We start from the raw sequence: 19,930 nt of genomic DNA on the forward strand, positions 1-19,930 counted from the left end.
CTTTTCTTGTGATGTGTTTTTAACTGGGCCAAGACTGGAAAACGTGTGAATCTGTTAAGTAAAATAACAGTCATTTCCCCAAATATCAAAGTGAACGTCCTCCAGATGTGGCCGTTGGATGAGGGAATGTAAATAAGAGTGAAGAACCAGCCCATTTACTTCCAAGTGTAAATATTATTCGTCGTTTGTCTCCGTAGCAACAAACGTTCCAATGTAAACAATCCATTTCGAGAAGGACAGAACAGCTCAATTTGGTCCCATTTGTTGTACTGATACCCTATCACAAGATGCCCTCCCGATCGCTGGAAAGAGCACCACCACTGCGGAGAATACGTAATCCACTTCTTAAAAATTGGAAACATTACTGGATTGCATATAGGAATTTAAAAAAATTCTCCAAGGTCTTGATCGTCACATTGTTGGATCACGAACACCCCGAATCTCCATACTACAAACGCGTCCGATAGAACTGTAATGTAATTAATTATTTTATGTCTACACGGTGTGCCCTACACACCCGGCACAAGGGCAGACCCGGAGTAAAGGGAGAAACCTCCTGAATTACTCAAAGGGGAGGAGAAGCGGAGCACTGCCCTGGCCCGGCGAGACGTCACGAGGCTGGGGGGTCAGGCTAATCGTCAGCGCTAGAGACTACGAGCAGACCCCCCCGCGCACCTTGGGGAAGACGGGACGGACCGGCAGACTGCGGAGAACGGGTGCGACGCGCGGGCCGCCGCCACCGGGCCCGCGGACAAAGGCGGGGTGGCCACGCCCACGAGGCGGAATCTCTGACGTAAGGGGCGGGCCTGTGCGCCGGCCCGTCGTCCAGGCAACGGGATAGCCTGTACCTCAGCTTTAAAAAAAAAAAAAGCTCCAAATCTGGGAGTTTGGGCTGCGGAGAGGAGCCACTGGGGAGGGGAAGGGGCCGAGACGGCACAGGGAGAGAGACCCTAGGATCCCGGCGACGCCTGGAGGCGCCTGTCCGGCTTAGGTCTAGGTGTCTTTCCCGAAGGGAAGGAGCTGAGTTGGAGAGCAGTTTGCAGAGCACAGGCTGCAAGGGGTCGAGGTCACCCGCCCTCGGCGAGGAAAGGGCCCGGGCCGGAAGCAGTTCCCCTCGCGGGCCCCTTTGTCTCCAGGCCGCTCGCTCGGTGCTGGGCTCTGACCGGTGACACAAAGGGAGCGCGGTAAGGACGGCGCAGGCGCGCCAGCCGCCGAGCTTGCTGGGAGTGGTGGTCCGGCCACTACAGGGTAGGTATCCCGCGCGGGCCAGCGGCCACCCCGGCCGTCCAAGTGCGCATGAGCCACCACTTCCGCCCCGCTCGGGCCGCCCAGTCTCCACCCCTCCGCAGGACGCGGGTTTCTAGTACTGTGTAGTAGTTAGGAGCCCTGGAGGAGTGAGCCGGGGAGTCCCGCCTCCTCTTCATGCTGATTGGGCCGCTGACATGAAGGAGGCCGTGCACTGGCTCTCGGAGCTGTCCGTCTGCTCCGAGACGTACATATATACCCCTGCTGCGCGGTGGGCACTAGAGCTTGAGGGGCTGAGTGGGAGGGCCGGGGAGGCTCCCTTGGGCGTGCGATGGTCTCGAGGCGGCGGTCCCGCGGCAAGGCCGGTTCCGCCTGGGTCTTGGGTGGGTCCGGCGGCCACCCCGCGTCACCCGGCAGGCACGCAGTGGTGCCGAGCACGCAGCTCTGCCTCCCAAGTACGAAACTCGTAGTAAAGTTTGCGCCTCCTCCGCCGCCTCTTGCCCCCGCGACCCCCGCCGCCCCGGCAAAGGTGACAGACAAAGCCACACCCCCACGCGGCAGGGCCGGTGAGGGGCGTGAATGCGGCGGGGGCGGGGCCCGTGGGGAGGGGGCCGAGGGGGGGTGACGGAGCGCATGCGCCGTGCGGGGGGCCGAATGTTTCCCAAGTGTTTGAAACTGGTATTTGGGTTTTCCACGTTGGACAAGTGCGGCGCGGCGGGCAGCGCGCTCCCCTTCCCGCGCTCGCTCGGCCCGGCCCCGGCCCCTGCGCCGGGGTGCGCGCCCGCACGCCCGCCCCGCGCCCGAGGCCGCGGAGCGCCGGCCCGGCCCGCCGCGCCGGGTCCCCGGGCCCAGGCGGCGCGGCTCGCAGATGTAGCGGCGCGGGGCCGGCAGGAGGGGGGGACGCCGGCGGCGGCGGGCGGGAGGTTTGCATTTTGCAGGGCTGGGCTCCGAGGGGGCGGGGGCTGGAGGAAGCGGAAAGCCGCGCCGAGCCGCCGGGGATCTCGGTGAACCATGTTGAGCCCTGCCAACGGGGAGCAGATCCACCTGGTGAACTATGTGGAGGACTACCTGGACTCCATCGAGTCCCTGCCTTTCGACCTGCAGAGGAACGTCTCGCTGATGCGGGAGATCGACGCGAAATACCAAGGTACGGCGGGATGGATGGGCGGGGGCGGCCGCTCCGCTCCGCTCCATCCCCGCGGGTCGGTCGCGGCTCGCCGAGGGGCCGCGCGGGTCGTCCTGCTCCCTTCCCGGGGAGCCCTGGGCCCTTTGGCGGCGGCTCTGCCCCGGCAGGAACAAAAGGTCTTGGAGCGCCTTTGATTCTCCAAGGTCCTTGTGCGCAAAGCCGGGACACAGAGGAGGAAGGAGAAACGAGAGGTCTCAATGCCAGGCTGCGCGAGCAAAGCGCTCTTTGTAGTGAAGTGACGAGGCGGGGTGCTGCGGGGGAGGGGGCTCCGGGGCGCAGGCTCCGGCGCAGGAGGAGGGATGTGCCGCGTTCGCCGGGGCGGAGGGGCGCGGGGATGGGGCTCCGCGCAGGGCTGCCGGGAGGGCGCTGCGGACGACGGGTCCCCGGCCCTGCTCGCCATCTCCGGGGCTACCTCCACCCAGTCCCGAATCTGTTATATAAAGTCTAGGGTCGGTACCCTGCGCGGTTGTAGCCCCGGTCGCCCCCACCCAGTCCCCCTTCCCCCCCTCCCGACCCTCCCGCGGCGCTGGACACCGAGCGGGGGACGACATGGCCGGGTGTAGTTTGCGGAGGGCCAGGGCTTTATTCCGGGCGTACGGCGGGGAAGGGAGGGGAGGATGAGGCAAGTCGACCATCTGTGCTGTGCCCGGGGGGCCGTGCGCGAAGACCAGGGGGTTCGGAGCGGACCCTGGCAGGGGGAGAGGACCTGTGGGTCTTCGTCGTCCGCAGCCCCGGCCACCCAGAGTGCCGGAGAGAGAAGCGGAGGGTTCATGTCCGCTGGGAATTGTCGGCTGTTGGGGAAACTTTCCTGCCAGGTCAGGCATGGCATGGTGGGGCTCTGTTTGGAACGTAGGTCGTCACTCGGGAGTTTACTCATGTTTACAAGGCTGCGCAGCAGGGAAACGGAAAAGTGGGGGGGAGGTGGAAAGCCCTCAGCTACCGCAAAAGACACAGAAACCCCTTCCCAGCGAGGCGCCCCTGCGCGCTCTACCAGAAACTCGGTTTCGCAGCGACATTTATAAGGGGCTCATTAGCATATTGTGGACGTCCCGCTTCGACCTTCTTTTGATTGGCTGTGGCGTCCCCGTGGAATGTCCTTATCAGTCCGCTCCCGAGCCATTGGCCTCAGGGCCGGATGAGGGCGGGCCTTGCGCTGTGACTGGCACCGATCTGTGTTTCCGCGGCCTTCTTTTTTTCTCTATCGTGGAGGGGCCGGGAGGAGGGAGGAGGTTGAATTGATTTGAATGTCTTCGGGTCGCCCGGCTTCCGGCCTTGGATTGGCTATCGGTGCTGCGGGGTGGGCTGTGTTGCCCAGTTCCGTCCTCTGATTGGCTCCCTGTCCGGCCTCCGCCTTTGGCCCGATGACCCCCCATAGGCGGTGGTTCCCGGGGCGTGGTGTGTCGCGCCGCTGGACACCTCCCCATTGGCCTGGAGGTGGCCCCGCCCTGGTCCTGGGGGGACCCGAGCCAGGCCACTTCCGGCCGCGGAGCAATGGCGGCGCCCGGGTGCCGGGGGCAAGGCTTGTTAGCTGCGTTCCTGGCTCCACCGAGGACGAAGCTGATGTGTCCCACCCAGACCCCGGGGACCCGCGGGACAGGCCAGCGGCCGCGAGGAGCGGGGGAAACGTGAGTGGCCTGGCCCGGGAGGGAGATCTCGGTGGTTGGTTGGCGCCCGGGATGGCTCGGGTGGCGCAAGATTGAAGAGCCCGGGGTATTTGCGTTTGGCGACCTTTGCAGAATTTGTGGTCAGTGGCATGTTAATTAGCACTTTACCAGATGACGGGGGAAAAGTGTCTCCTAAAAATTTCCGATCGTCCACATCGTACCCCTTAAAGACCCTTTCTTCATTACTATGAAGAAACCTGTTCAGTTAATACATGCTGTGGTCCTTATTTGGCTACTGCAGAGAAAATGAATCCCACCCCCACCCCGGCACATCTGAAGCCAGTGCTGTTGAGTGAGCTGTAAAGCCTACCCGTCAGGATAGTAGTCATAACACATTTGTCTGTCTCTTAACTATAAATGCAGCATAGTTCTAAAAAAAAAAAAAATTAAGCTTTTTATTATTATTTTTTATTAAAGACCTGTGTTGTAAGTCAAAGTTGCTCAAGTCTTTTGCTTATGCATCAGTTGTAGATTCATTCATAAGGATGGATTCTAATGATAATTTCCCAATTTTAAATGGTATTTGAGGTTATTCTTGAATTATTGGATTCAAATTAGTTTTGAATTTATTTTTCAGGTGTTATTTTTTAAATCCCATCCACCATAGAAGTCAGCTTCATAAAGAACTTAAGTGCAAACCTTAAAAGTTAAAATACGTTTCTGATCATTGGAACGGTCGGATTAAATTTTGCTGCATTCTTATTTACACCTTAAAGTGTCTTTCATGGTACCATTGCTTTCCTACAGTAATGTTGCTGTGCAGCATTTCTAGATGAGAGGGCCAACAGCAGTTTGAGCTGATGGGGCTGAAGAAATGAGTATCCTGGCCAGATGCCTGCCTGTTAGCCCTGGTGTTCCTCTTTACAGACATTTGTATTTACACGGCTTTGTTAACAGAGTACTTTGCTTGAGGCATCCAAGAAATACATGCCATTGTGAAGGTAACAATTACTTATAGCTAATTTTGTGATGTTCCATTTCTTTTCCCACAAGCGAGGCTTCACATGACTGTGAGCTTGCTTGTGATATAAAATAAGCTGTATTTATTAAAATTTTTAATTAGCCATATGGTAGAATTATTCTCTTTTCTATGAAATCTTAAAACTGTCTCTAGAAATTTGGCTACTTATTAAGCCAAGTGATAGTTCTGTAATGTGCAGTTTGATTAAAAATAAATGGTAGAGCCGAAACTGGTTTGACTCAGTGGATAGAGCACATGTGTCAAACACAAGGCCCGCGGGCCAAATCCGTCCCGCCAGGCCTTGCAATGTGGCCCGCACTGCGCTGGCACTCCGCTGCGTTTCCATCACAATGACAGTTTATGACTGTTCAGTAAACCATTCGGCCCGCGATTTAGGCTGGATTTTAGATTTTGGTCCCTTCTCTGATTGAGTTCGACACCCCTAGGATAGAGCATCAGCTTGCGGACTGAAAGGTCCCAGGTTTGATTCCAGTCAAGGGCATGTACCTTGGTGGCGGGCACATCCCCATTAGGGGATGTGCAGGAGGCAGCTGATCGATATGTCTCTCTCTCATCGATGTTTCTAACTCCCTTTCTGTAAAAAATCAATAAAATATATATTTTTTAAAAAAGTAGTACAGCCGAAACCGGTTTGGCTCAGTGGTAGAGCGTCGGTCTGCGGATTGAAAGGTCCCAGGTTTGATTCCGGTCAAGGGCATGTATATACATTGGTTGCGGGCACATCCCCGGTAGGGGGTGTGCAAGAGGCAGCTGGTCGATGTTTCTCTCTCATCGATGTTTCTAGCTCTCTCTCTCCATTCCTCTCTGTAAAAAATCAAAATATATTTATAAAAAAAAAAAAGTAGTACAGCTCATAGACTACGGGTGAGTTAGTTTTTTTAAAAAAAATAAATGGTAGAAACTCATTTTAAGTTGGAATAGAACTTGGATTAGGTTGGGCATAGCTATTTATTTTTAGAATTATTTACTATAAGAGACTGTAAGGCTGTGGCACTCATCCTTTCTGGTGGGAGACTGTCTACATTGTTTCTCTAGGAAATACCTTCAAAGTTATTTTAGTTTAAGAATATAGCCTGGAAAATAATACTTACAGCTTAGTTAAGCTTCAGTGTTTGCCTAAGTTCATATGTTTACCCTAGTTTTAAATTTATCTCTTAAAACTATTTGGAGATAAAAATCTAGGTGATAGCCACATTTTATACATTTCTCCCACATTTCCTAATGGAGACTAGGATTCTCTGGTTTTGAGAGCCTGCAAAAGGTTTTCAGGAGAAAAGTCTAAGACTATGTAACTGTACTATTTGGGAAAATAACTGGAGATTTCTACCTTTGTATTTAGGCTTTTGGCAAGAATGTTTATTTTCCTTATTTCGGTCAGATTTTTTAACAGCTTTTATTTCTTGAGAAATTGCCTAATTACAATACATTTTAAATTCATGTATACTGTCTTCCTCACTGTCTGAGAAAGTTTAAATTTATTCTTAATTTATTTTTAGTAATATTTTACAATCTATAGCTACAAACGTATTATTGTTTTAAGAAGTAAATGCAAAAAAAAAAAAAAAAAAAAAAAAGTAAATACAAAAACAAAATCAGCAAAGCCAGGTTGTCAAACCTTTCTTGTTTTCGGTAAGACAGAGAAATAACATGCTAGGGTGAAAATTATGTGACTGATAAATTGAAGCTCTGGGGGTATAAGTAACATTTATTTTTATTATTTTATAAATCCTCACCTGAGGTGTTTTTCTTTTGCTTTTTAGAGAGAGTGGAAGGGAGGGAGGGAAAGATAGAGAAATATTGATATAAGAGAGACACGTTGATTGGTTGCCTCAGGCTTGAGCCTCAGACTGGGCTAGGGATGGAACCTGCAGCCCAGGTACGTGCCCTTGACCAGAAATTGAGGACCTTTCAGTGTTTTAGCCAACACTGACTACTGAACAACACCAGCCAGGGCCATAAGTAATATTATGTATATGCTGTAATCGCATAGGCCCTTTAAGGGGTCGGCAACCTTTAAGACATAAAGAGCCACTTGGACCTGTTTTTGAGAGAGAGATGGACCTGTTTTTGAAGAAGAAAAAAAAACCTGGGAGCCGCAAAACCATTGCGACATTTAAAACAAATATAACACTGCATATATTGTTTCTTACCTTAATGCTATATACCGGATCGTGCAGTTAGCTGTCAATCTGAAGAAAAAAAGGATTTTTTCACTTAACAAAAAGAGCCGCATGTGGCTCCGGAGCCGCAGGTTGCCGACACCTGGCATAGGGTATTATAAACAGTACATAAAATAAAAGGAATAAAGGCCTGTAATTTAAACAATGGAAATGTAGAACATAATCACTAATTTTATTGAAAATAAAAATTTGGACCCTCGCGCTTCATCTAAATGTGAACTTTTCCCCTAATTGCCCATCCCAGGAGTATTTGTTCCTTATGCTTCTGAACACACACACAGAATCCCTTGGAGAACTTTGACTGGCACTTTGCTAAATGAGAGAACTGTGTTGACATTTGTATTTAGTTCCAGGGAATTTTTTTCAACAGGAAAAAGAAAAGGTCTGCTGAGAAAGGATATACAAGTTATAAGATTTCTCACACTAAGAAGCCTTGCATTGATTATTTCTGTCCTTTGCAATTACATTTTCACAGACTAGAAATTAAATAAAAGCCTTGATGGTGTTTATAGTGTGGGTGTAATGCTTATTTTTTCCTTTGCAGAAATCCTGAAGGAATTAGATGAGTACTATGAGAGGTTTAAACGGGAGACGGACAGCAACCAGAAGAGGAGATTGTTGCACTGCATTCAGAGAGCCCTGATCCGGAGCCAGGAGCTGGGCGACGAGAAGATCCAGATTGTGAGTCAGATGGTGGAGCTGGTGGAGAACAGGACCAGGCAGGTGGACAGTCACGTGGAACTCTTTGAGGCACACCAAGAGGTCAATGACACCACTGGCCACAGTGGCAAAGCTGGCCAGGATAAGTCCAAGAACGAGACAATCACGCAGGCAGAAAAGCCCAATAACAAGAGGTCTCGGAGACAGCGCAACAATGAAAATCGGGAGAATGCAGCCAATAATCACGACCACGACGACATCACCTCAGGAACACCTAAGGAGAAGAAAGCAAAGGCCTCCAAGAAGAAGAAACGTTCCAAGGCCAAAGCAGAGAGGGAAGCATCCCCTGCAGACCTTCCCATCGACCCAAACGAGCCCACGTACTGTCTGTGCAATCAGGTCTCCTATGGAGAAATGATCGGTTGTGACAATGACGAGTGCCCCATCGAGTGGTTCCACTTCTCCTGTGTAGGACTGAATCATAAACCAAAGGGCAAGTGGTACTGTCCCAAATGTCGAGGGGAGAACGAGAAAACAATGGATAAAGCCCTGGAGAAATCCAAAAAAGAGAGGGCTTATAACAGGTAGTTGGTGGACCTTGCTGAACAGGGAAGAGAACTAAGCCAGTGTATTTATTACATTGCCACCTTTGGTGAGGCGCAAAGACTGTACAATGTATATTTTTAAAGAATGTTAGAAAAGGAGCCATTCCTTTTGTAGGGATGGCAGTGATTCTCTGCCTTTTGTTTTCGTTGGTACACATGTGTAACAAGAAAGTGGTCTGTGGATCAACATTTTAGAAACTACAAATATAGGTTTGAATTAAACACTCAAGTGAGTCTCAGACTGTTGTTTCTTTTTCTTTTTTTGGCTGGGAAGTTGACTTGGAAGCAACCTAACACATTAAATGTAGAAGAAAAGATTCATTCAGCTATTGTTTTATTTTAACAAAATTTTTTAAAACATTAGCCAAGTTGCTAAATCTTCTTGCTATCATAATATATATCCATATAACAATTCAATAAAAAGGTTTCAAGTTTGAAGATTATTTTATGAAAAGGTAATTTGTTAAATTTTACATGACAAACATTTTATATCCTGTCATGTTACCCGAAATGTCCAGATTTAAATGATTGGGCACATTTTTTATTAAGCCAAGCAGAAGTGGTCTAGTCATAGGATTTCAAAATCGTGCTTTTGCTATTACACATCCTAGTGTAGCATATTTATATTTATATAGGGTATATAAATGTACATTTCCAAGTAAACTTGCACTTGCTGTATTATAATCAGAAGTGCAGCCAGATGCCATTGTGAAATGAAGGTGTGTTCCCTGCTATGTGCATGAGCGCTGTATAGAAGTGACATCAAGAAATAAATGAAACTTAGCTAGTTCCTCTAACTATATTTAATTTTGACATGTGATTTTTAAATTTTTATATTAAAAATTGGTACACCAGCAAGTTTAGACCAAGCCTTAAGCAAAATTTTGTATTACTCTCAATAATGAAGTAGAAGCTACATAATTGCCAGCAAATAAATGTCAAAAGAGTGTATGTTAAGACCAGGGGTTGGAAAAGTATTGCCCACAGGCCAAATCCAGCCCTCCACCTGTTTTTTGTATTGTCTGTGAGCCAAGAATGACCTTTACATTGTTAAATGGTTAAAAAAAATAATCAAAAGAATTCTATTTTGTGACACATGAAAATTATATGAAATTCAAATTTTAGTGTCCATAAATAAAGTTTTATTGGCACACAGCTATGCTCATTCACTTACACATTGTCTGTGGCTGTTTTTGTACAATGGCATAGTTGAGTGGCTGTGACAAACCATCTGACCACAAAGCTGAAATTATTTTTATTTTTTGGCCCTCAGTTTGCTAACCTGGTTTAGACTAACTTTTTGCATGATAATCTCTGTCCTTAATTGCCTGTATGTTGAAGGGTCAATGGAATTTCTATTTCTAAGCGAGACATGGGTCACTTTAACCATATATTGCAGAGAATTAGTTTCTCTCCAGAGTTGTTTTACATCTATGAAGCTACCACAAGGAAGCTTTGAGTAACTACTGCAGCATCTAAGAATCTATGTGGCATTTATTGTAAGTAAAACAAGTTGTATTTTGATTGTTTATTTGATAAACTATTGAGAACTTTGTGTCAAATTTAAATTGTTCTTACAGTGAATTTCCATGATAAGGGGCTGTTTGTTAGAGAAATGCATATTATACATGATCATACATGAAAATGAACTTTTTGCATACCAATGCCTACAAATAGGCATTTACTTTCCAGGTAACTCCAGAACATTTAAGAATCTTGATGTTGAAATTTGATAAGATTTACTTAGATAAACAATAAACAAAAAATATACTATATGAAATAATTTTAAAATACTTGGTAATTCAGTGACAATAAAAGTAGTTTAAAAGAATCCTTGCTTATATAAAACAACTAGTTTTTCACTTCTTTTTTAATTAAAGCTAATAGTGAAAATTAAGTTATGGGAGTGAAGATGGAATAGAGTACAGTTGCTAATACCAGATTTCTTTATATTTATTTACTTATAGTGTAGACAGTTATATTGGAGAGAGAGAAGCACAGAGGCCAAACCTTGCTGTATTTGAATGCATCTTTGTCCCTTAGGTGTTTGATCTTCAGTATTGCCTAACTCTTGACCATGGTTTTTCACTTTTAAAAGACCTATTTCACATAGCATGGGTCTGAGAAATAAATGAGGTTAAGTGGATGACACTTGGATGATGTTAATCAAATGCTGGATTCCCCCCCCACCCACCACCTTTAATGATGTTCCCAGTAAGACAAATGGTGAGACATTTTTTTCTTTGGAAAAATATGGAACATTATAGAGGCAGGTTTTGTTGGATTTGGCAGTCTTAAATCACTTTTAATTTCCTTGAAAGAAAAAAATAAAAATCCCAGAAATAGGGGCAGAAAGGGGACATATATAGATAATACTAACAATAAAGAATTATTATTTTTTTAATCATAGGTAAGTACTTAGTACATCAAGATTTAGGCTTTGAAATTTTTTAAAAATATATTTTATTCATTTATTTTACAGAGAGGAAGGGAAAGGGATAGTTTAGAAACATCAATGAGAGAAACGTTGATCAGCTGCCTCCCGCACACTTCCAACTGCGGATGTGCCTGCAACCCAGGTACATGCCCTTGACCAGAATCAAACCTGGGACCTTTCAGTCCATAAGCCGACGCCCTATCCACTGAGCCAAACCGGGCAAGGCTTTAATTTTTTAATTTATTGATTTTCATTTAAAATATATATTTTATTGATTTTTCACAGAGAGGAAGAGAAAGGGATAGAGAGAAACATCGATGAGAGAGAATCATCGATCAGCTGCCTCTTGCACACCCCCCACTGGGTATGTGCCTGCAACCAAGGTACATGCCCTTGCCCGGAATTGAACCTGGGACCTTTCAGTCCGCAGGCCGTCGCCCTATCCACTGAGCCAAACTGGGCAAGGCTTTAATTTTTTAATTTATTGATTTTTAGAAAGAGAGAGAGGAAGAGAAACATTGATTTGTTGCTCCATTTATGCATTCACTGGTTGATTTGTGTGTGTGCCCAGACAGGATCAAACCCCACAATCTTGGATTATTAGGACTATGCTCTAACCAATTGAGCTACCTAGCCAGGGCAAGATTCAGGCTTTAGATCATGATTAAATACAATAAATAGAAAGATACAGGTAACCCTGGGGCAGTGCTAAAAATGGGGTTGAATTCTTTTTGAAAATAGATTAATAAAAAGCTATTGTAGAACACTTGCTTATTTTTTATTAAAAATTTTTAATTGAAGTATAATTGACAGCATTATTTCTAGGTATACAACAAGATTTGATATTGTATGTGTTTTGAAATGATCACAAGTCCAGTTAACATTTGTCATTATATATAGTTAACAATTTTTTTTTTAAATACATTTTTATTGATTTCAGAGAGAAAGACAGAATTATCAATCAGCTGCCCCCTGCATACCCCCTACTCGGAATTAAACCATGACCTCCAGGTTGGTGTTCAATCATTGAGCCACACTGGCTGAACAACAAATTTTTTTTTTAAATCTTACTATGAGGACTTAAAAAACTTGCACTCAGCCAAAACTGGTTTGGCTCAGTGGATAGAACATCGGCCTGCAGACTGAAGGGTCCCAGGTTTGATTCTGGTCAATAGCATGTACCTTGGTTGCAGGCACATCCCCAGTAGTGGGTATGCAGGAGGCAGCTAATAGATGTTTCTCTCTCATCAGTGTTTCTAGCTTTCTATTCCTCTCCCTTCCTCTCTGTAAAAAATCAATAAAATATATTAAAAAAAACAAACAAAAAAAACGTGCTCTCATACGCTTTCAAATATGCAATACAGCATTAACTATAGCCAGAATGCTGTACATTACATCCCATGACTTATTTTATAACTGGAAGTATGTACTTACCTTGTAACCTTCACTCATTTTGCCCACCCCGACCTCTGCCTTTGGCAACTACCAGTTTCTTCTATTTAACTAGAGGCCCAGTGCATGGATTTGTGCACCGGTGGGGTCTCTTGGCCTGGCCTGTGCCCTCTCACAATCTGGGACCCCTCAGGGGATCTTGGAGAGTGATTTTGGCCCAATCTCTGCAAGCCATACGAATCTGCACCGGGCCTCTAGAATGCATATAAGCTTTGGTTAATCTCTCTCCGCCCTCCCCACTCTCAACTTCCCTCAGAGATTCATTCATCTGTTCCATGTTTCCATGCCTGTGGTTTCTGCTCCTGCATTGAGTGTCTGTCCCCCTGGTGGTCAGTGTGTGTCATAGCTGTCGGCTGCATGGCCGGTCGCTTCGGCTTTTTATATACAGTAGGCCCTTGGGTTACATCGGAGATCCATTCCTACGGTGCAACATAATGCCGTAATTTGGAACCCACCTACATAAACACCTATGTCACTCACATGGAGCACATACACAGCGGTAATGAAGTGAAACAGTAAAAACAATCTAAAAGAAAGATAACAGTTCCTGACCTTTACCTGTGGTAAATAAGTAATAAAAACCATAAAGCACATATGTACATATGTTGAAATGATGAAACTTTTTTTTATATAAATAAATGGGAGATGGCATCGAGTCTATTGTAACCCGAGGACTGTCTGAATATAGATAACCAAATTATTACAGTTCAGGTAGGTTCTAAAACATTTCCATTGGAATGGAATACTTTATTTAAAACCTAATTAAGGAAACCTGGTTCATTCAGCTAACTGGTGTGCATTGAGTGGCCACGGCTGCCATTCCTGGGAAGGGGGGCACAGAGAGGGCTGTACTCCAGGTCTTGAGAAACTGCCTACAATGACAGGACCCCTGGGGGCCACCCACAGAGATAACATCTTTCAGTGAGTCGGGCTTTGTGGTGTGGTTGTGTTGGTGCCCTCCACTAGAAGTGATTACTGAAGTAATAAAGCATTTACCAAAGTAAAAGCCACTTCATTATTACATTATAGTTATTTATTTTACTTTTTTATTGATTATGGTATCACATAATTGTCCTTATCCCCCATTCCCATACCAAATCCCTCCCTACATATGCCCCCACCCCTCCTGTTGTCCATGGCCACTGGCCAGGCCCATATGCATGCACACAAGTCCTTTGGTTGATCTCTCTCCCTTACTCCCACACTCCTACTTTCCCTCTGAGGTTTGAGTCTGATCGTTGCTTCTCTTTCTCTGGGTCTGTTTTTGTTCATCAGTTTATGTTGTTCATTATTTCCTCTAGATGTGTGAGATCATGTGATCCAAGAAATACCCTTGTAAGAACCTAAACTGCAACAAGCCATAATGGTTATGCTGGAAGTCAAATGAATCAGTCTGTAGTGAGTTCCTTTTTGGGCCAACAGTTCTTTTGAGTCCCAATTTCAATGCCAGATAGTTCTTTATGTGTACATGTCAGCCATGATATTTCAGATCTAGTTGGTGGACAAATGGTGGTAATGCAGGTCCGCCCGACTCTGATTTGGTCCTGGGCATCCTTCAGCAACACGCAGCTGCTGTCTGCTGGTATGCTGAGGCGTTATCAACATCTTCCATCTCTGAATTGTGTGTCTTCTGTCTTCATGGCTGGAGCACTTCTGTCTATTCCTCTCTGTTACAGGATTCCAGATGGTCTCAGAGTTGTTTTCTGAAAATATACAAACATATTCTCGACCAAAAGTTAATAAAGGGATATTTTCTTTAAATTTGATTTGGGATTCTTTTTCATTTTTTCCCCCCCAAATAATTTTTCCCCTGGCTTGTTTTGTCACCAAGTGTGTATTTTCATGGGTATCTTGCTATTAGCGTTCTGAATGAAGGTTAATTTTCTAAAGTACAAATATTTTAGATGTAAATTATTCTCAGGATATTTTTCCTTACATGATATTCTTCCACTGTCACCCCTTTTTTACTTTAAATAATAGGAGACTTTTGGAAATTTTATAATGTAGTCTTGATAGCTTTTACATTTTAAATTATTTGCGCTACACTATGACTACTTTAGGTTCATAACATGTGCAATTTTACCATGGAGCGCTCTGCCAATAAGAATTTTTGTTAACACTTTAGGAACAGCTTTTTGAACAGTACAATCAGTTTTTCTAGAATATTCATTTATTTCCATTAGCCACATTAATTTCCTCTGAGAAATTGGCTATTATTCATCTGTCAAACTCAACACTCTAGCAACAGTCTATTTACCATGTGTGTATTAGTGGAATTGATTATTTGCCTTCTTGAGAAGGGCCTGAGCATTCCTGCTGCTAGGCTGGACTTGGATATTAAAAACCCACTTGCCCACACCATGGGTATGAGACCTCTCAAACAAGTCTTGTTGCAGTGAGAGGGCAGCTGCTGTCAGCCAAGTCTCTGTCTGTTACCTGGGTCCCAATCTGAGCTGTGCATGGGAAGCAAAGCAGCCAGGGGGGCAGGAGACCTCCCTCAGAATGGGAGAAGGTTCAGGCGCCTGCCATGTTGCAGGGAATATAGTTATTTTAGAAAGACTGAGTATTCACTTGAAATAACCTTTTGTGTCATGCATACAGTGTTCTGGGTAAAATGTATCAAGACATTACACCCTTTCATTAGGCAAAATCATTAACTTTTTGTCTCTGCACTTTTAAAGACTGCTTTTGCAGGAGATCTAGCTTTTCTCCATTGTTCCGGCTGAAGTAATTCATGAGTGGTTGGAATCACTGGCATGTATGGAACAAGATTTTAGGATATATTGTCTGTCTCCCTCTGGGTTTTAGCTTGTAATCCAGTCCTCTTTAATTTTGTTGTTATTTGTTAATCCTGACAGGATTACTTTTCCCCATTGATTTTTAGAGAGAGTGGGAGGTTAGGGAGGGAAGATGGGGAGAAAGAGAGAAACATTGATGTGAAAGAAACATATCAATTGGTTACTTCCTGCACCTATCCTGACAGGCGCCAGGATCTGAAATTGTGACCCTTTGGTGCATGGGCTGGTGCTCTAACCACTCTGCATCCCAGCCAGGGCCATTCCTCTTTCATTTTGGGGTCCAGGTAGTTTGAGGCAGTTTGGGAGGTAGACTTTTATGTTTGTTTAATCTGGAGATATTGCTAATTAATTACTGCTTGAGGCACTAGAGTTCTCATCACCCTTTCAGGCTACATGTATGGAGGGCTCAGAAATATAACTGGGAAAGAGGACTGTCGGGAATCAAGACAGTCTCTTGAGGTTTTTATGAGGGTCTTTGTTTTAGAATATTTATTTTAACTATAAGGTTGCTTTCCTCAAACCAAACTGTGCTTTCCCCCCCCCCCCCCCCAAACATATGACAACAAATACATGGTTTTAACTGGAGTAAAGAAAAAGATTAGGTCACTTCTCTTGCTTCAGAACTTTTTTTTTTTTAATATGTTTGCTTGGTGTTTTGTTTTTTTGTTTTGCTCCCTGACCCCACCCGCCTTCCTTAAAATATGTTTTTATTGATTTCAAAGAGAGGATGGGAGATGGAGAACTAGAAACATCAATGGACCCTGACCGGTAATCTAACTGTGACATCCTTTCTCCCCTCCTGGTTCATGGGTTGATGCTCAATCATTAAGCCACACCAGCCAGGAAGAACTTTGTATTACCTGATTTTATTTATAAAGATGGGGTTGATACTTTCTTGTTTAAAATCCCTACTTTAAAAATAAGTCACTGCAAACAGGAACAGCTTAAACCTTGATTTGAACCACTCAATGCTTTGTTAAACCAGAGTTTTTCTATTAAAATGCTTTTGTTTAGGCAACTCATCTTGAAGTCTTTCAGCATCGCTGACATATAGAAATAACAGCCACCATTAATTGCCTGACAGGAGCTAGCGCTGTGCTAAGTTCTTCGTAGACTTTATGTAAACTTTTTAAAACAACCTCGCCATGAAGATGTTAGTGTTTCTGGTGAGGATGCTAAGACCCAGGTGAGGGGGCCTGATTCACACCAGGTCACCCATCCCATACTTGGCTGCAATCTCTGTCTTCTCTTACCACCATCATACACCTAAAGATCGGCCTAGTGGTCAGAACCTGGCATTGATGCCAGGAGCAAGCTAAATGTTCACAGCAATCTTGTCTTTGCGCACACTGCCCTGTGTGGTAGGGAATTACTCTCAATTTATGACAAAAACTGAAGATAAACTTGTAGAGTAATGCTGGAATAGGAGCCCAGGGCAGTCAGCCTCAAGTCTTCGGCATTGCTGGACTTGTTACCTGAACGAAAGGCCTGTGCTTCCCAGCACAGCATATGCATCTGCCTTTCCTCCAGGGAACCAGTGCCCTGTCCTAGCACGCTTCTTGTCTTGCCCTGTAGCAAATTCTAGGATTGTATTTATACCCAAAAGGTTTTAAGCAACCTGCCAGGAGCAGAGTGCTGTCCTAGAATTATCATGAGATTTGAAGTCAGAAAGCTTGAATCGGGACTAGTTTTGTGTTTTTGTTTTTTTTAAAATATATTTTATTGATTTTTTTACAGAGAGGAAGGGAGAGAGATAGAGAGCCAGAAACATCGATGAGAGAGAAACATCGACCAGCTGCCTCTTGCACACCCCCTACCAGGGATATGCCCGCAACCAATGTACATGCCCTTGACTGGAATCGAACCCGGGACCTTTCAGTCCGCAGACCGACACTCTACCACTGAGCCAAACCGGCTTCAGCTTGAATCGGGACTAGTTTTCCCCAGTCTAACTTTGGGGAAGTCACGCCTCTGCCTATATCCTCAGGCAAAATAAGGCCAGTGATAATGAATATTTCGTGGGAGAACCGACCTAGCTAATGTGTGACAGTGGTATATTAATGTTAAACACCATACACATAATGATTTGAGTAATATTTTTGGTCAGTTGATTATTCTAGTTAGCAGGTATATTCTGCAAAATGAAATTGAGGTTCCTTACAGCTAAAGTCAAGTCTGGCCTTTGAAGAGAAGAAAGTAGTCACTTCCTCTTTCATCCTGCCTGAGGAGTATGCCTGCAGCTGCTTTTCTGTAAATGATTCTATTTCTCTTTGTAGAACACAGAAGTAAAGAAGTAGAGCTTTTGCCCTGGCCGGTTTGGCTCAGTGGATAGAGCATCGGCCTGCGGACTGAAAGGTCCCAGGTTCGATTCCAGTCAAGGGCATGTACCTTGGTTGCGGGCACATCCCCAGTGGGGAGTGTGCAAGAGGCAGGTGAATTGATGTTTCTCTCTCGTCGATGTTTGTAACTCTCTATCCCTCTCCTTTCCTCTCTGTAAAAAAACCAATAAAATATATTTGTTTTTAAAAAGGAAGTAGAGCTTTTATTTGCAGCAGCAAAGTATTACACTTCTTTCCCCCCCCCTAGAAATGCAATATTTTATTAAAATGGTTAATATTTGAGAATTTGGTTAGATTTTGATCATCTAATAATTCAATATATTGTTATAAAGTTCTATAAAAACAGTTGTAAATAATTACTCATAGGGTTTATTAACCATTTATCCATTTACAACAATGTTAGGAATTGTATGCTTTTTCTCAAATTTATTTTGCATGAGAAATTGCTTGATAAATATTTATGTTTCCTCTATCATTATATCTAAGCATCCATTTTTTGTTGTTAGTCCTCACCCGAGGACATATTTTCCCTTGAAGGGAGAGAGAGAGAGAGAGGAAGAGAGAAACTTCAATGAGACAAAAACATCCATTGGTTGCCTCCTGCCTGGCCAGGGATTGAACCTGCAACCTAAGTATATGCTGTGGGCTGGAATTGAACCTGCAACCCTCCAGGGCACAGGCTGACATCTAAGCATCAATTCTGGTTGCAAGTAACAGTAATTAACTGACTATGCCTTAAGTGCAGATGGAAAAGATAAAGGGAAGTCCAGAACCAGAGCAGCCATGAGGACAAGTGGCATGGCTTTCTCTCTGCAGCACAGATGTGACTTAAGAAATAGTTTGGCCCAGGGGGAAACAGACCCACTGGGCATCAACTGTGGCCGGCGGGCAGATAGCATGCTAGACGCTGAGTTCCTGCAAGTCTGGTTTGGACAGTCAGGTACTATGTTTAGAGTAAGTCTTTCTGCTTTTAAAATCCTTGCCCTGATAGATGGCATATTTAAAATGGATGGTTATACTGCCACCATGGCAACCAGATTAGATCTGGCCTCATTCTTTTCCCACCAGTTGGGATGTAAAGTGAGTAAAAAGTAGGTGGTGGTGAAGATTTTAATTATTCCATGGTCAGTATACATGATTTTAAAAATATTTTTTTATTCTTGTCATCATTGATCTCCATAAACATGCAAAATTGAAAGTTGACTAATAGTGAAATACATAAAGATCTACCCACAAAATATCAGTTAATTGAAGGTACTAATACTAGTACCGAAGGATGAAAAGGGGGGTTTCACTTTGCAAATTTTGAAAACCTTATTTCTGGACTGAAGCAGGTTAACAAAAATGAAACCTGGGTTGAGCTGCCAGAGGAAAGGCGGAGAATAGAATGTACGAGGACAATCATGAAGCTTCTGTGGGGCCTGTTCACAGTACTCTATTCCAAAAACGATCCGCAAGTCCCATGCAAAGTAAGTACAGTATTAACACTTATTAACTTCTGGCAGGACATACCCGGGTGGTACAAATCTTAAAGTAATAATCCTATCACGGAGCTTGCCGAGCAAACAAATTTTTGAAAAATATATTCTAGCTAAATATACCATAGGAGAGCAAATTTGATCATACCAGAAAAAAATCAAAGTGGCAGGTTCACTATAACTACATGGATGAAGTTACTTATTATACTTCCTGTGGACCCTATAACGTTACTTTGCAGTATGACTTAATGACAATTTTATTAATACATAGTTTTAGTATTTGACATAGGAAAGAAGCTAATGAATGACTTTTCTAGCCTCCCAATAAAGTCATAACACTGGAGCATGCATGGGATAAAAGACTATTCCATCTCCAAGATCATGCGTCCCCTCATCTGTGATGGGGCAACTTGGCCTCTTGGTAGTTGGCAGGGCCAGGCAAACATTCCTTGAGTGCAAAAAAATCAGACTGTCTATCCTAGAAATAAAGATGTGGACAATAAAATAAAAAAAGGATGTCACTGAAAGAGTATACCACTCTGTGGAAGCTGAGAAGAATTTCTGATCGATATGGTAGACTGAGAAAGCCCCCAAACACTTAAAATGCTGGGTGAAATGTGAGGGAGGGGAAAAGTTTTAAATACATAGAAGCAAACACAAGAAAGGAAATCAGAGTAAGAATAGTAAGCAGCTCTGAAGAGATCTGCAGGTGATAGGTTGCTGTTGCCAATCAAAACTCGCCCCCCTGCTGGCCACAGTGTTGAGTGTAAGAATAGGCAGGTGCCCCAAGACCATCACTGTGTATCTTGCCTGGAACTTTGTTTTGGAGCTACCAGCATGATTACTTTCTCTCTTTCCATTGGAGGTGCCAACCAGGAGTGACTTTGAGAGGGGTTTTATGCGT

The 19,930-nt window shown here is 44.5% G+C and overlaps 1 protein-coding gene across 6 annotated transcripts; it reads left to right on the top strand.

Moving 5' to 3' along the window:
- The first annotated feature begins 1,915 nt into the window (after window positions 1-1,915).
- On the top strand, window positions 1,916-8,756 carry ING1 (inhibitor of growth family member 1). 6 transcript variants are annotated; one of them, XM_036456751.2, is made up of 3 exons: window positions 2,259-2,392; window positions 4,824-5,036; window positions 7,802-8,756. In XM_036456751.2, exons 2-3 carry the CDS (start codon window positions 4,910-4,912, stop codon window positions 8,503-8,505), a joined length of 831 nt encoding a protein of 276 aa, XP_036312644.1. In that variant the 5' UTR covers window positions 2,259-2,392; window positions 4,824-4,909; the 3' UTR covers window positions 8,506-8,756. The 6 variants fall into 6 exon arrangements, with proteins under 6 accessions (XP_036312639.1, XP_036312644.1, XP_036312642.1 ...); XM_036456749.2 differs by having other exon boundaries at window positions 2,282-2,392; window positions 4,812-5,036; XM_036456747.2 differs by lacking the exon at window positions 2,259-2,392 and adding an exon at window positions 2,924-4,056 and having other exon boundaries at window positions 4,812-5,036.
- Window positions 8,757-19,930: the final 11,174 nt, after the last annotated feature.

This window comes from Pipistrellus kuhlii, unplaced genomic scaffold, assembly GCF_014108245.1.
Source record: "Pipistrellus kuhlii isolate mPipKuh1 unplaced genomic scaffold, mPipKuh1.p scaffold_m20_p_3, whole genome shotgun sequence".
In the NCBI taxonomy this organism is placed as follows: Eukaryota; Metazoa; Chordata; class Mammalia; order Chiroptera; family Vespertilionidae; genus Pipistrellus; species Pipistrellus kuhlii.

Coding starts and splice junctions, on each gene's coding strand:
- ING1 (XM_036456752.2), top strand. CDS start 3,254: ATGGCATGGTGGGGCTCTGTTTGGAACGTAGGTCGTCACTCGGGAGTT. Junction 3,594..7,801: donor CGGGCCTTGCGCTGTGACTG/GCACCGATCTGT, acceptor TTTCCTTTGCAG/AAATCCTGAAGGAATTAGAT.